Source organism: Salvia hispanica, chromosome 3, assembly GCF_029641045.1.
Source record: "Salvia hispanica isolate PSC_SH4W2 chromosome 3, Shi_PSC_v1, whole genome shotgun sequence".
NCBI lineage: Eukaryota > Viridiplantae > Streptophyta > Magnoliopsida > Lamiales > Lamiaceae > Salvia > Salvia hispanica.
Window position 1 is genome coordinate 38,562,990 of NC_142694.1, and position 16,841 is coordinate 38,579,830.

The window sequence follows — 16,841 nt, forward strand, 5'->3', positions numbered from 1 at the left end:
TGCAAAGTAGTCGTCGTACAGCCGCTGATGTGCAGCTACGTGATCCCGATCAATCACTGCTCGGTGGTGGACAACTCGTGGAGGGCGAGGTATCGCCTGCTGTTCCACCATACGCATGTACCGCTCCATCCCGTGGTTCATGTAGGCCTCCATAGCCTCGTTCATCCTCCGTTCGTACTCCTCAGGATCCCCACCACTACCGCTACCGCTACCACCCGCGTGATCCATCGCTCGATGATGCTCTTGAACAGAAAGTTAGAGAGAGAGAAAACTCGTTAAAACAAGTGGTGCAAATGAAAATGAAACGAAAATCGCGTTTATATATGATTTTAAAAAAAAAAAAAAAAATCGAAAATCGGCGCTGGCCGATCGGGCCTCCACAATGGCGGCTAGCCGATCGGCTAGCGTTTCGGCCAGCGACGAGCGATCGGCGAGCCCACGCCGATCCGCTCGCCGATTTTGCGCTGGCCGACTGCAATGGTTCGGCTAGCCGATCGGCCAGCGCGACGAATCGGCTAGCCGGTCGCTAGGCGACCATTGCGGATGCTCTAATGCGGTTCTTCAAATACGACTACTGTTTGGCTATAAATTGATGATCATTTGGAATGTTAAGAATGAGAACAATAGATTGCTTCAATCCTAAATCGATCAACAATTACACGGGTTTTGAATTTGTTAATACATGTAATGTTTTTTGAAAATTCGAGTATGGCTTACATTACTAGAACAAAAGATATTATTATTTGATAATCACTAATTACTCATTTTTATTTTTGATGACACGTGTTACCATTTTTTTCCTAATTACCTTTTTCTTCATATCTCATAATCATTTTTTCTTACACTCATATCTTTTCGGAACTCTGAGTAATTTTTCCTTTATCCATATATGGCTTACATCGATGTTAATTATATATAATTTTGGTATCAATTAATTTATTTTGTATTCTTTAATCAAATTTTCTCCAAAAAATATAAAACTAAACCTCATCTCACAAACATCATCCATATCCATATGTGAGGTCCTCGTGAGTTTTTCTTACACAAAATACTAAAATTTGTGATAATCAACATTGAAACAATAGAATGGGGAAAAACTCTGTTGCTTTAACTCACAAACAAGAAAAGAATCCCAAACAATTTAAAGGATGGCAGTTACTAATATTGAGGATTATCACTTCTGCTTCAAGAGCAACGGGCCGACATTATCTCCGGTGGCCTTGTTGTGCTTCAAATGACCCCCGTCACACAAAGGAAACGTCCCCGACCTCCAACACCTGCACCACATACAATAACTATCTGCTTAAACCCAAACCACAACGCCCAAAAAAGATTGAGAAGGAACACCTCAATTTCATTATTTTTTCTATTTTTGCTCTCTCTTTAATTTCATTATTCACCTTCAATTTTATATTAAAACTTGTAATGTCCACTGTCAAGATATTATAAGTAGATGAAGAAAGTGATATCTGCTAATTACGTTGCAAAACAACAACCCCACATTATGGAAAAATATGTATCGATGCAACTTTATGAAATGGACATTCAAACCACCTAGCTACCACATTTTGAAAATACAGTATGAAATGAAAAAAAAATGACAAGAGTAATCAATCAAATGAAATTAATATAAGTTGGATGAAATGAATGAAACCTGCAGTAAGCAGTGACAGGCTTGGAGATTTCGGGGAGAAGCACCGAATCCACCACTTTCTCCTCCGTCTTACGGATGTCCGGGTTGATGGCCTCCGCCCTTACGCCCACCATGCGCCGCGGTGGCTTCGAGGCGACGGGACCACGTCCACTGTAGGAAAGGGAAGCACAAGTGGTGGAGAAGAGAGAAGCCATGGATAATTGAAAGAGCAAATAGTGTTGTTGTGTGGGTGTAAACTTGTGGAGGACAAGCTCCATTTATAAAGTGTATATTTTTCTTAATTGTTATTATTTTTATTGTTTGGTCTATGCAAAAATTGCAGCGTGTATGTTGATGTGTGATAATGATACTAGTACTATTCAAATTAAGACATAGTACAATAATCATACTACTCACTAATTATTTACATATAGTACACTAATTTTCTAGCCTATTTAAGAAATAGGGATCTTTTCTTTTGCAGCAGTTAACTCTCACTTTTATACATTAGTATAATTAGTATAATATCTAATTAATTTTTAATATAGAATTCAAAACTTTTGCAATTTTGTATTTTAAAATTATAAATACAAAGATAAAAGTATATCAACACAAGATTGTTAATATACATGTCTTTATATTGATATTTAAATATATATGATGTATATCTTCGTGGGTTTGTGTTAAAATGACAACACCTCTTAAGGTAACACCATACCACCAATCCTAGTCAATCATTTGTACACATGGACGAATAATCAGCTGCCATGTGGCAATCATAAAAATTGCTTAAGGGTAAGTTTTCGCGGACTGCAATATCCAATGCGCTAGACTGCAATTTTTCCCACCTGCAATATCCAATATGCTGGACTGCAATCTATAGATTGCAGTCTAGTGTATTGGATATTGCAGTCTAGCATTTATAATATTGCAGTCTAGCGTGATGTCACAGTGTCATTTTAAGAGTGTTGTCATTTTAACGCACCCCTATCTTTGAGTTCATAATTTTAATAATAAAAGTTTTGCATTATGGATTTGATATTAATTTTATTATAACACAACCTTTAGTATTATAATGAAATGTAGCCTACACATGCAGAGTTGCAAGAATGGGCAAAGATTGATTCCCACTACTCTTGTATAGTTGCAACACCTTAAGATGGACTTCTGGCAGGACAGTGGGTTAACAGCCCTCTCCTTTAGAGTATCCCCATCCGTGCTCTTAGCTAAGGACAAGCTCAAGGGTCCCACCATTCTATTATTCAATTTAAATACTCCAATTATTAAAAATATTTCTACATTATAAAAATACATTAAAAAATAAAAATTACATAATTAAAATCCTAAAAAATAAAAATTACATACTTAAAATCCTAAAAAATAAAAATTACATAATTAAAATACTAAAAAATAAAAATACATAATTAAAATCCTAGAAAATAAAAATTACACACGTAGAAGACTAGTCCTCTAACTCCAATTGCCTCTTGAGAACCCGGATCATTTGCTCATGTGTTGCAAGTTGCTCCGGAGTCATCTTAGACGTATCGTTCAAATAGAGTTGACCCAAGAGGGTCCACAACGTGTTGCTCGGGGGTGGAGGAGGCACAATAGGAGCCGGAGCGGGGGCGGGGGCGGGGGCGGCTGGTGTCGGGGCGCGACGGCGGGTGGTCGTCGCCTTCTTCCTTCCTTGCGGTCGGCGGGAACTGCTCGGGCCAGCGTCGGGGCTACCCAAGTTAGTTCCGGCAAGCTGGGTAGCCACAATATCGGAGGCGCCATCGGATAGGGCTACCGACCTCGACCGTTTGCTAGAGGAGCTGGAGGAGGATGCTACTATGCCGCCCCTATACTTCGGATGTAGGCGCCCCTCCTGCCAACAATCGAGGTACTTGAACGCTTTGAACTCCATGCGTTGGTAGGTCGCCAAGGCAGGAGTGATGATGTCGAGCTCGCTCGTGCCGCTCCCCGCCGACCGCTCTTCCTGGAGGTAATACCCCTGGAACTTACCGATGCCTCGTTGCATCTGAAGAGGCAATTGCGCACCATACTATCATTGCGATAGATGGTTCCCCCGGCCGGGTTTCATTGTAGAGGCGAGTGATGCGCCACCAATACGTATCCTCGGTTTGGTTCGTGCCGACGTCCGGATCTTCGGAGACTGCCACGTAGGCTTTGAACATCGCAATCATCTCACCCGGAGTGTATGGGATGCGGGTGCCACGAACAGGAGGAGTAGGAGTAGGAACAGAAGTAGGAGTAGGAGTAGAGCTGCTGCCCCCTCCCGGTCCGGGTTCGGGTGCCCACCCGAACCCGGAGGCGTTTAGGTCGTGCACCGGGTAAGGACGGTAGCCACCCGGAGCTTGCGAACCTTGGGTTTGAGGAGGGGCCGTAAATTGCGTTTCCGGACTAAATCCGGCCTCGGAGTCGAACTAATTGTGGTTCCAACCGCGATTGCCGGAGGGGTGATCGCCGGAGCCGGACATTGTGTTGTGTGGTGGGAATTTAGATGAGAGAGTATGAGGAAAAAAGATGAGAGAATGTAGATGATGATAGAATAGATGAGAATGCTATTTTTTTTGTATTGAAGTGGGGGTATTTATAGATGAAAATGTGAATTTTGGGGGAAAAAAATTGAAAAATAAATTAAAAGTGGATAGAAAACGCATATATTTTTTTGAGAAGTGGAAAAATATTTTTTTTTATTTAAAAACATTTTTTTTTAATTAATTTCGCATTTAAAAGAAAATTAAATAAGCCAACGGCTATGCCGTTAGCGAATAAGGCGACGCCACGTGTGCTGCTTAGCGGCACGGACGTGCTCTTAGTTAAGAGCAGCGCCGTGCCGCTGGCACGGATGGACAAGCAGCGGCTCTTCACCACTGCGGATGCTCTTAACGATCATCGCGTATCCTGATTGAACACCCAAATAATACTGTCAGAGCGAAATGTGAGGAGCCTTTGTGCTTGGAGTTTGAACTTTCTGCAAGAATGAAACGTGTGTGAAGTTAAACAAAGTTTTGGTCAGACCAATAAGATCTCTATTGGCGAGTTGAAGGAGAAGTTAATTTGAGACTTTTTTTTTGTGTATACACATCTATTTTTTCAAATGGCATTTTTTCCATTAATAAATAATGATATTACTTATATTTCTCCCCCATTTAATTCACAGTCAAATATCATGATTTTTTCAAATTTACAACATCACATTATACACGTAAAAACATTACCATAAATGCATCAAATAAAATCACAACAATTGATATAATCGCAAAAATATAAGAAATTGTAATAACTAAATTACTAAACACAATATTTTGTCAATCGAGAATGCCAAAACTAGAAATAACATAATCTATTCGCGCCATTCTATCAAAAAAACTAAACCACCATTTAAAGTCATCAATTCCCCCTTTCTCATCATTTCCAAGATCCCAAATTTCTGCTGAAAATTCAGTTTTCAGGGCAATGGGGATATGGAAGGATCGTGGAATCCTAATCATGATTCCGTTAATTCTCATTTTCTGCGCTGAATCAAGTTACTCGGCTAGATCGAAGCAAGAAATCAGGGATGAATTCTTCGGCGATCTAATTCATAATTCGACGACCACGGAAGATGGAGACGCTAGCATCGCCAAGATGTTTGATCGTGTGCTGGAGAAAGAGTTCTCAGAGACTGATAAACCTGAAAGTTAGCTCATTTTTTTCCTTTTCTTTTATGTTTTTGTTGTAAAATTGGATTGGAGTTGCTATGTTTACACAAATTAGGTCAGATTGCGTTCAACTTTCTTAGTAGATTTAGGTGGAATAGAGCTGATTATTTTAGTTAAATCGCTATTCAGAGGTAGATAGCTACTTTCCCCATTTAGCAACGAAAGCTAACATGATCTTTATCATAGATTGTTCAGCATAGCAAGCCCTAGAATGTAATTAAATTCTGAATTCATATTTTCCTATCTGGACTTCTGTTCATCATAATAGTGGTGTCATTTCCTTTTCATTCTTCCTAAAGGTTCTGGGGAAAGCAGTTTCAACAGCAGTGTGGCAGATCAGCAGGTATATATATCTGTTTTATTGAGTTGCATCCACATCCACTCCTATATACCAGCAAACTCTAGTTTACGCCATCCGTCATAGATCTTTTGATTCTGTCTCCTTATTGATCGTAACAATGGGTGATACTTCTCACCTACATTTTGTTTTTGGATGTTTGTCCTCTAATAACTACATATTGTTGGGTTGAATTTATTTTCTTCCAATATCTTTTCCTCTAGAATCACTTTTACAATTTATGACAGGCTGAATTGGAGACTGTTGCTAAAATCACCCATGAGAAGATAAAGAAAAATGAGAGTACTGAGGCTAAGTAAGGACTGATGATTAATTTCATTCGTATTTATTTCCTTTCCAATTTTGTTGCAAAATGCAAAAATTTAACCATATCATCGCAATTTTTCCTTTACACTCATTCGACAGTGGTACCAAACCTTTTCAATTTCAAGATGTCTTTTCTCTTGAAACTGAAGATCCTGATGATGTGGAAACTCTGATAGACAGAAAGGTGAGACCCAATCCCTTTCAATAAATGAAAAGGGAACTCATGCAGCAGATTCACTGAGACGTTTATATTAACTTATAAGGCCTTCCTGATTAAGTTTTTCGATTGTAGGATAATGTGTTTGTGATGTCAAACAAGAAATCAAAGTACCCAGTGCTTCAAGTAGATTTCAGGTAAACTTTTTTATGGAACTTTATACATTGATTCATGTTATACTTTTCTTTTGTCCAGCCACTATTGAAAACAATTTATGAAATATATAAATATATATTTACATATTTCGTTTTCCAAATTTCTATATTTAACTTGAGGAGATTATGATGTCCTAGCATTTTAAATGTTGTATTTTGTAGGCTAATTTCAGATTTGGTGGTTGTGATAGTCTCTGCTGCCACTGGGGGAATAATCTTTTCCTGTTTAGGACAACCGGTCTGTACTTGCTGTTCATTGCACTCTTCATGCTTTGTGGGATCTTTTATCCTAAATTTTGGCTATCCTCCAAAAGAGTTGAAGTATCCTATTATTCGGCTATTTGCTTTAGGTCATTGTTGGCTATCTTCTTGCTGGATCAATTATTGGACCTGGTGGTCTGAAATTTATAAGTGAGATGGTGCAGGTGTGTTATCCTCTGATGTTTTAGTTTTCCTTTTGATGCTGAGATGTTTCTTTGGTTTGGAAAGTATAAAAGAATGTTTCTGCTAAGTTCGAGGTTGTTTCTGATAGTAGAGGAATTAGATATAAAAGTAGTTAAGTACATGCTTCCGTGTTTATTGTTCCAACATTAACATGAATTTTAGTAGTTGCTTGATGGAATATATGTTTGTCTTACAAATATTTTTCTTGATCTTTTGTCTCAATATTTGATATTGAAAATCAACACTTCAAATATACTCCTATAATGTAAGAATATCTCTGGCTATTAGTTACATGAATATTTCATTCATCCCTGCATTTGAATCATAAAGTTGACTACGTATTGGTCATCTTCCACGTTCAGTGGTTAAAGGTTTCAAGTCATATCTATGTGGTTTTAGAAATCGAACTCAGCTATTTATCTTGCACATTTTGTTATTTTATTTATTATATTTATTTCAATATTTCGTGGCTTTATTTGATTTCAACCTTGTTCCATTGGCTGTTCAGGTTGAGACTGTTGCACAGTTTGGTGTTGTATTTCTTCTATTTGGTTTGGGACTTGAGTTCTCTTTAGCAAAGGTATCCCCGTGCTTGATCCTTTATCTGCAGCTACATATTTTAAGATATTGTTTCTCTGAGTTTCCTATTGTATGTTGTTGAGACAGCTTAAAGTTGTCGGTCCTGTTGCTGTTCTTGGTGGATTGCTTCAGATAATCATTCTTATTTTCTTGTGTGGCATGACTGCATTGGTACACTTCTAGAATCCTGTTAATAGTTTCTTTAATGTCTGGAGTTATCAATTTGCACTAGTTACATTAAGTTGTTTCACTTATTTTGCAGTTATGTGAAGCAAAGTTGTCCGAGGGTGTATTTGTTGGTTGTTTTCTTTCAATGTCCTCCACTGCAGTGGTAACTAGGACTTTTCAGTCTAACTGTCTAAGTAGTAGTATAAATTTATTTTCAAGTATGCAAATGGTGAAATGCTATGGCATACACTGCACAGGTGGTGAAATTTCTGGTTGAGCAGAACAGTAGCAATGCCCTTCATGGTCAAGTGACTATTGGAACACTTATTTTTCAGGTACTCATCTTTTAAGATAAATAAATTGTGCTGATTTTTAAACATAACTTCCAATCATTATATAAAGTAAAACATAATTGTTTTTCTATCTGAGTAACCATATAGGACTGTGCTGTGGGGTTGTTATTTGCTTTACTCCCTGTTCTAGGTGGCAATAGTGGCCTTCTCCGAGGAATGATCTCCATGGGAAAATTGTAAGCCCGGATAAATTCTTTATTAACACCTAGTGGACATGTTTCACTTTGTTAATCAATTTTGTATTTGTTGACTTCAAGGCTACTCACTCTATCCATGTACCTCATCGTGGCTTCCATATTGACTTGGTCTTTCGTTCCTCGGTTTTTAAAGTTGATGATGCAGTTATCATCCCAGGTTACTCCATTTATGTGTTTTTTTATAACTTTTTTTTTATTTGATTGCATCAACGATCCTGCTTACAATGATCCCATCTAAACAATCTAAAACTGACGTATTATTTTCCTAATATGATAGTACTAACTATAAAGAGATGAGAAATAAAAATTTAGGTCTAGGTTGGCTTCAGCCTTGGATATATAGTCATTTCCTGATAATTATGTTCTTCACTTGGTTCTCGGTTTTGGTTTTCTCCAGTCTGATAACTTGCATGAGGAAAAGAAAAGGAAAGAGAAAACACCCCAAAAGCTTTTTACCCTTTTACATGTTGTTCTTATGGAATTTTTTATGTTTAGAGAACCGGGAGCCATTTATATTACTGATGAAACTTTGTTTCTGTAATATTCAGACAAATGAGCTCTATCAGCTGGCTACTGTGGCATTCTGCTTGATATCGGCATGGGTAAGTATAACACTTTTGTATAATATGATTTCTCTTTTCGTTCTTTGTTTTGATTTTTTGTCTTTCAGCCTTGTCCTTTGCTAATTCACATACCAATACAATAACTGCCTGTGAAATTTAAGTTCAAGATTTGTTGATGAGAAGTTAAATATTGGATCTTGGAGGTTGAGTAAGGCCATTAAGAACTGGAAATTTGGTTTCAAACTTAGTACAACAACCATTGGTGGTTGCCTGTTTTATAAATTAGGCTTTGGTGTTTGAGCATGTGGAATTTGTAAATTTTAAAAAATCTGTATCATCGATTTTAGATATTCATAAATTCATGTTTATTAGTTATGTGTATAAGTGCTGGTGCAGTCAATCTCATATATTCATAAAATTACATCCCTTTTCCTGCTTATCTAATGCTCTCCATATTTCAGTGCAGTGACAAACTGGGACTCAGTCTTGAATTGGGTTCATTTGTGGCTGGGATCATGATATCCACCACCGAATTTACACAGCACACCTTGAACCAGGTATTCTAGGAGTGGCATATTTTCTTTTTTCCTTTTGCTATCTTCAACTTGACTTATCTAGAGCTCTGACACTAACTTTACTGTGCATTCATGCCTGTGTTTGTACTTTGTACCATATCTTTTGCTGCCTTTGGAAATTTATGATTAATAAAATCTTAATTGCTCACTCCATATTTTGTTATGAAACACGATATATGCATAACAACGAGGGTTTTCCTAGTTCCATACATAGTTTCTCTTGTGGTGAGTCGTGTAGTACTTTGAGATTGATCTAAAAGATTCCTGAGTCAATATATGCAATAACTAAATCAGATGGCATGGCATTATTTGTTACATTTGTTAAATGGAAAGGTATTCCACTGTTATGCTTGAGAATTCCCTGAACCTATAACCAAGCAGGGAGCTCAGGAACATTGTAGTAATAGTTTTATCAGCAATAATCCTCTGCCGGTTATTTTTCTGCTATTGAAGTTTCATTCATCTGACACGATAGTTTCGTGTAGTACAAAATAACAATATACAAGGGTATTGGCAATGAGCATTGCGTGATCTTTTAAAATCAGTATTTCTTGTAGGTGGAGCCGGTTCGTAACTTATTTGCTGCTCTCTTTCTGTCTAGCATCGGAATGCTCATACATGTGCAGTTCCTCTGGGCACATGTGGATATATTGCTTGTGTCGGTAATACTGGTTGTGGTAGTTAAGACAACTGTTGCTGCTGGCATCACAAAGGCCTTTGGCTATAATCTTAAGGCATCACTTGTTGTAAGTATGAGAATCTCTGTTTTGAGGGCAGATAAATACAACCCATATTTTTTTTCATCTCCAAATCCAATTACCACAACCTTTTGTTTTTGACATGGTTGAAAATCGGAATGTGGTTGTTGTTTCATTTTTAGGTGTTGTAGTATTAAAAATCCTCCCTCCAATTTTTTTCTATTAACAATTGTTTGTGTGTAATGTATGACTTTCATGCATTTATAGGTCGGAGTATTGCTGGCACAAATTGGAGAGTTTGCGTTTGTTCTCTTGAGCCGTGCCTCAAATCTGCATATCGTTGAGGTGAATTCTCTTTGTTAGAATATCCGTATGCATATGATGTAACCACTCATTTGTGGTGAAATTCTCCAAACATTATTTTTTTTACATGGAATAAAGATGAACCACGTATCGTCCTCACCTTTAAGCATTGTTGTGATTAAATTGACATAAGAAATGACATTGTGATTATAAATTTTTAAAATATGCAGGGGAATATGTACCTTCTCCTTCTGGGAACAACAGCACTCAGTCTTGTAAGTACCTTCCAATTTTCTAACAGCCTTTAAAATACATATAGGTACTTCGACCTAAAATGGGATCAATTATACCACAGGTCGCAACTCCCATCTTATTCAAATTGATACCTGCTTTGATGCATCTAGGGGTTCTTATGCATTGGTTTCCTTCAGAGGCAATTGACAAGGAGGTATCATATCTATCTCGTCTTTTCCTGAACTTCGCTATACTCTTGAATTAGATCATCAGAGTGATTATCTTGTTCACTGATATCATGCTTCAGTTATGATGATGCGAGTTAAAACTCTGAACTTCATCGAATCTCGAGGCTCGAGTGTTGGTCTGATTTGCATGATGTAGGTTGCCTACCTTTCCTTATAATGTTTTCACCATCTGCAGGATAAAATCCCAATTGTTCGAAGTACGTGATGCATTTGCAAGCACCCGGTCGAGCATGAAGCTTAACAGTAACAGAGCATGAGCAGTTGTAAAACACAGTCTAACTAGCAAGATTAGATTCAAGCATAGTTATGATGTAAGAATCTTACATTCTTTGTGTACATATATAGAGCTTTGTATTAGAGAAATAGCATTTGAAGTTGTTCTGTTTAGTTAGCTCAGCAATTATTCAGTACTAGTGGAGTATTAAATATTTCCCTCTTGTGTTGTGTATTCTAGTAGTTTGATCTATTGTCTCTCTCCACACTAGAAGAGAAGTAATGTGTTGCTCACATTCCGTAACTATCATTCGCCTTTGATCTACGTTAGCATTATTGTTAGGAGTATTATTTTAGTACTCCAATTTTTCTATATTCTTTCACACTAATTTTACAACCCATGTTAAAATCAGAAATCGGTTTGTTTCACTTTAACTTCGAATAATCTCTACTCCCTCCGTCCCAACTAAATTGAATCACAATTTTTAGGCACGGAGATTAAGAAATTGAATTGAAAAATAACAGAGAAGAATAAAGTAGGAAATATAAAGAGATGGTAAAGTATGTGATAAAATAAAGTAAGAGTGTTTAGATGTTTTACTTTTTGTCAAAAAAAGAAAATTACTCAATTTAGTTGCGACATTTCAAAAAGGAATACAACTCAACTTAGTTGAGAAGGATGAAGTAATTTGTACTCTGCTGAATTAAAAATAGAAACAAAAGCTATGTAATTTGTAAAATTAATACTCCCTCCGTCCCACAATAAGAGTCTTGTTTTGTTATTTTGGTTCGTTCCATAATAAGAGTCCTATTTCACTTTTACCATAGATGGTAAGTAGGCCCCACATTCCACCAACTGATTTCACTCACATTTTATTATAAAACTAATGGAGTATTTTTAGGTGAGACTCATATTACACTAACTTAATCAACTCATTTTTCTTTACATTTTTGAAAACTCGTGTCATAACTAAATAGGACATATGTTAAAATAAAATATGTATGAATAATACTAAAGTGCTTTTAATAACGATATTACATTAAAAAATGACTGAGAGTCTGGGCTTTCATTTGGGCCGATGATCCAAGCCTTGCTTCCAAAATGGTTTTCATTTGGGGCGTCCATCGCACTGTTGAAGGAGACTCTCTCCCTCTCTCTCTCTCTCTCTCTCCTCTCTTTTCTCTTTCGTCACATCGCTAGAGTCTAGCAAAGCGGAGAGAATGGCGAAGGTTCGATGCCAGAGAATCGGATGCGAAGCAGTGTTCTCCGAAGACGACAATCCCGACGGCTCCTGCACTTTTCATGCTTCTGTAAGCACCCCTCCCTCTCAGTTACTACTATTATCATGATTCCATTGATCTAACACTTCAGACTTCAATTGTTGCGCTTGATCCCCCGCAGATTTACTTATATTGTCGATCGGTGATGTATGTGAGCTGGTCTTTGACTCTATTCGTTTCCTTGATTGCATATTGCAGTGTAACAACTGCTCAAGGAAGGCTGTATATATTGTAAAACAAAAGAGGAAAACTGTAAAATTGGTTTGGATGAATGCAGGGAGCTAGTAACAGTAGTGTGTGTGTGTTAGCTGGTATTTGGATGTATTCCTTTCCTTAATCACATATTGCAGTCTAACAATTGCTAAGGGAAGGCAATTTATGCTGTTAAACCAAAGAGGAATATGTAAACCTGGTGGATAAGTGCAGGGAGCTAGTAACACTAGTGTTTGTGTGTGTGTGTGTGTTGGACTTGCCTGCATCGGAAAGGGAGCCATATGGTGGGACTTAGTATACTGTATCTTTAAAGCTGCTTGAATTGTTTAGCTGATTTAGCCAGTTAGCATCTTTTGGACCTCCATTGCTTATATTATGGTTATCATCTGGGCTCATAGTTTGATCATTGCACATTTTCCATTAATGTGGTATCATTTCTGTTTTTTTGTTGACTCGATCTGATCTGCTGAACCTTACTTGTACTTACAATATAAATGTAGTCTTTGGATTTATCAGTTATGTGTGTTATGTTTGTTGATGGGCTTTGGCAGCAGAAGTTGTTGGTTGGGTGATGGTTTCATCATTTGTGCAGATTGTATCCTCTTCACAAAATAAGATGGTTAAGGGTATCTGGTCATAGTTTTCTTAATTTTAGATTGCAGGATTTTCAATCTTATGTGCTTAACACCGTCTGGTTTCATCTTATCACAACAATGTTGCCAATTGGTCATCAAGCTATTTTTTTATGTTACCTACATTTATTTGTTCCTTTTTGTTATTTTTAACTCTCTAGGTTCACTAACTAATTCTATTGTTTGATGCATGGCTTATGTTACATGCTGCAACATCCATCTGAATACAGGGTGTAAGTTGCATTTTCTTTCTGATAAAAGTATCAGCTCTCAATTAATAGTGCCACATTATTCCTGAAATTAATAGGAATATTTGCTCTCTTCCAGCCCATATTTCATGATGGGATGAAAGAATGGAGCTGTTGCAAGAAAAGGAGCCACGATTTCAGTTTATTTTTGGAAATTCCTGGGTATGCATTCTTTCCCTTTTTTCCCCAGACTAGATGTTATTGTCTATGATATTTCTATAAAACTGGGTTAACTTTTGCAAGTATAGATGAGCTTGAGCTATTGCTTTACCACTTCAAAGTGTGATTAGGCTACTACATGATAGTAAACATATAGATTTTCCTTTGTCGCTCCTTTAAAGATTTTGACAACTCAGGGGCTCTTGGAAATAGGTATCCAATAAAATAATTTGAAGCTTGAAGCTTTTTCTTTTGGCTGGTATCATGAAACTTGTCAATAGATTGTCTGATTGAGGCTAATGCTCTCCAATATATGATGTATATGAGTATATCTAACACTTAAAACCGTTTTAAATCCTCTACGGCTTGCAATATTTCACCTTGATAGAAATACTAACTACTTCAAAGAGTGTTGTGTCCAGCTTGAGAATTTTGCTGCCTCTCTTTCTATGAGCATTATCCATATACGTCATCTGTTATGTGACTGATCTACTGTTTTTCAATAAAAGTTGATATCTGAGGTTGCAAAATAATAGACAACTATGCTGATTGCTGAGAAACCTTTGCTAAGTAAAGATGGTAATGATCATCTTTTCCAGTTTTCAATTTTTCATATGTGCATTGCTACTAAAGTCAAGGAAATTGTTAGGCAAAAGTAGTGAACGTTCAATCACGAAGAACAAGTGTAACTGGAAAGGAAAATAACAAGAGTCTTCAGAATGATTCGCAAGGACCTTCTGCACAAGCTAAATGACTGCTAACGACTAGAATATCTTTGCGCCCTTCCTAATGAAAATTGGAATTATTTAAATACCATGCTAAGCTGAGGCCTACAGCATATGTGAGCCTGATGAATAAAAATAACATGATTGACAACTAAAAGAAATTAATAAAGCCATTGGAAGCTGGTATAATTGAGACCTAAAACATGCAAAACTGAAGCACAATACTAAAACCCAAGCGATTGAAGATGGTTAGTGTCTGTATGTGGCTTGTTGCTAGATTTGTTGGTGAAAGCTTTATTGTTGATATCTGAAGCTGCAGCAACATAAAAGCAAAAGACTAGAGATGTGCTCAACTAATATGTTGGTGGCTGTGATGGGTGTTTTTATGCAGTCCAGTTTTCTGTCTCATTATTTTAGCACAAGTTGCACTATGTGTGAGCAAACTTTTGTTGGTACATATGTTGTATATAATCTCCTTCAGTAAAAGCTGATTTCTTTTTTATATCTGAAGTTGCAAGACAGGAAAACATACAACTGAAAAACCTGTGCTCACAAAGCCTGCTCCAGCTCAAAAGAAGCCAGTTTCCGTTCCAACACCCCTGGCTAATTCCTCTTCAAAAGATACCTGTCCTAGGTGCCGCCAAGGATTCTTCTGTTCCGACCATGGTATTTCTCTTCTATCTGTCGTATCAACCTCTTTCCCATTGCTTAGGATAAACGATTTCCAGAAGAATTATATGATGCTAATTTTATTCGTTGACACAAACAGAAAGATTAGAATTCTTGATTGGCCATGAGTACTAATGTTTTGCTTTGGAGTCTATCGATGCAGCAAACTATACTGGCATTAAAAACCTGAACGACCAGATCCTTTAAGTTTCTTCTGTTTTTCGCTCTTAACAGGTTCACACAACCAACAAACGAATCCAAAATCTGCAGCAAGTCCAAATAATGGAAGTGGTCTGGATATCCAAGAACCAGAACCAGAACCACCCAAACCCAAGAAAATTATCGATATAAACCAACCCCAGACCTGCAGAAATAAGGGATGTGGAAAAAGTTTCAAAGAGAAGGATAATCACGATACAGCATGTGAATATCATCCCGGGCCGGCTGTCTTCCATGACAGGATGAGAGGGGTAAGATACATTTCACCGTTATAGTTAACCCCAAACTTCTCTATTTCCATTCGCTGCATATATGACTTTCTTTATGATGATTCATGTTGCAGTGGAAATGTTGTGACATTCATGTCAAAGAATTTGATGAATTCATGGGCATACCGCCTTGTGCAAAGGGATGGCACAATGCTGATCCAACGTCATGATAGAAGCTCGATTCTTCGAAAGGTGTGAACTATTTTACATAATATCAATCAAAAACCTGAACTATTGAGATTGTAACAATACTTCGTGAACTATGATTGTTGTCGACAAAACGTTGAAATGTATCTCGTGCTTCTAGAACCATCCATGAGCATCTTTAGAACCCAAATGTGATGTTATGAGCCTAGAACTTATAGTAGAACCTCCATTCTAAAAAAATACATAAGTTAGAGGAATAGTAAATGAAAAGTAGTTTTCTATTCTCAATAGCATGAAAGAGAATTGTCGGAAATTCCTTAGTATGTTAGGTGTGGGCTGACTAAATAGTGTATGAATGGATCCAAATATAATTTTTATATAGATATTGCAAGTAAGGTGTGATGGATGGTCACGAGTGTTGTATGATGGGTATCATCAATGATCAATCCACTTCTTTAATTTCTAATCAGCATCAAGGCCCAGTGGAACCCACTATGTATCCCCAAACTCATTTATTACTCTCAATGCAAAAATTGACAAATGATAGAATAATTATATACATAGGCAAATTGCCAAATAAATTAGTGCGTCATAATATTTTGAATTATAAATTGCTAAGTTTACAATTTTTGCAATTATTTATTTATCTTCTTTCTGGTGAAATATGCAATTATTTGACAATCAATTTTAAATGTTTCACCTGGTACTATCATCCTAAAAAAGAGAGACCACGAGTAACTCATTTTTTAGGATGATTGTACCAGGTTCTATTTTCGCACGTCACTTCCCCCGCAGCACAAGTTTTGCGGGCCGACTCCATTTGCTGCCCGCGTTAATGACCTTATTATCATGTCTTTCATATATGAGGTTATATTAACTCTTATATGAATATTAAAAAAATTATTGGTTTTTGTATGGTGTAGTTGAAATTAAACAAATCCTGTATAAGTGTGATTAAAGACTTTATTCATAAACCATGATGTGTGTGATTAGAGAGGAGAGGAGAGAGAGTGGACAAGGAAAGCGACAGAAGAGGCGACACTATCTTGTTGAAAAGAGAAGAAATTGGCAGTGTGGAGGTGGTGGGCCCCGCCTAAGGAAGCTGACGGCGGCTGCGCTGTCTACTGTTCCCCCGCCCCCTTTTGCTTTTATCGCAGCGCTGCGTTAGGTCGTCGTCTACCCCCCTCTCTCCCTGCGCCACGTGGACTGCTTGTCTTCTCCCTTCTCTCTCCATCGATCCCTGCACAATGTTGCCATTCCCTTCCTCCTTTCAAAATCAAACATCCCTCCCCAAGAATATCCATATTCCCATGATTACACTCTTC

At 37.3% G+C, this 16,841-nt stretch overlaps 3 protein-coding genes across 3 annotated transcripts; 2 read left to right on the forward strand and 1 right to left on the reverse strand.

Moving 5' to 3' along the window:
- Positions 1-1,087: 1,087 nt before the first annotated feature.
- On the reverse strand, positions 1,088-1,886 carry NEET (2 iron, 2 sulfur cluster binding protein). Its single transcript, XM_089067227.1, has 2 exons — positions 1,655-1,886; positions 1,088-1,277 (listed from the first exon to the last, which is right to left on the reverse strand). The coding sequence occupies exons 1-2, from the start codon at positions 1,846-1,848 to the stop codon at positions 1,175-1,177; spliced, it is 297 nt and encodes a 98-aa protein (XP_088923353.1). The 5' UTR covers positions 1,849-1,886; the 3' UTR covers positions 1,088-1,174.
- A 3,105-nt stretch (positions 1,887-4,991) lies between these two features.
- KEA5 (K+ efflux antiporter 5) lies at positions 4,992-11,207 on the forward strand. Its single transcript, XM_089066816.1, has 20 exons — positions 4,992-5,321; positions 5,643-5,686; positions 5,929-5,996; positions 6,107-6,191; positions 6,300-6,361; positions 6,542-6,617; positions 6,730-6,804; positions 7,332-7,403; positions 7,490-7,573; positions 7,665-7,733; positions 7,828-7,905; positions 8,011-8,099; positions 8,181-8,277; positions 8,669-8,722; positions 9,145-9,240; positions 9,816-10,004; positions 10,224-10,301; positions 10,490-10,534; positions 10,615-10,707; positions 10,917-11,207. The coding sequence occupies exons 1-20, from the start codon at positions 5,099-5,101 to the stop codon at positions 10,944-10,946; spliced, it is 1,707 nt and encodes a 568-aa protein (XP_088922942.1). The 5' UTR covers positions 4,992-5,098; the 3' UTR covers positions 10,947-11,207.
- An 873-nt stretch (positions 11,208-12,080) lies between these two features.
- On the forward strand, positions 12,081-15,681 carry PBS2 (cysteine and histidine-rich domain-containing protein RAR1). The gene is made up of 6 exons (XM_089068981.1): positions 12,081-12,265; positions 13,311-13,313; positions 13,408-13,490; positions 14,724-14,878; positions 15,116-15,351; positions 15,444-15,681. Exons 1-6 carry the CDS (start codon positions 12,176-12,178, stop codon positions 15,537-15,539), a joined length of 663 nt encoding a protein of 220 aa, XP_088925107.1. The 5' UTR covers positions 12,081-12,175; the 3' UTR covers positions 15,540-15,681.
- The last annotated feature ends 1,160 nt before the right edge of the window (positions 15,682-16,841 follow it).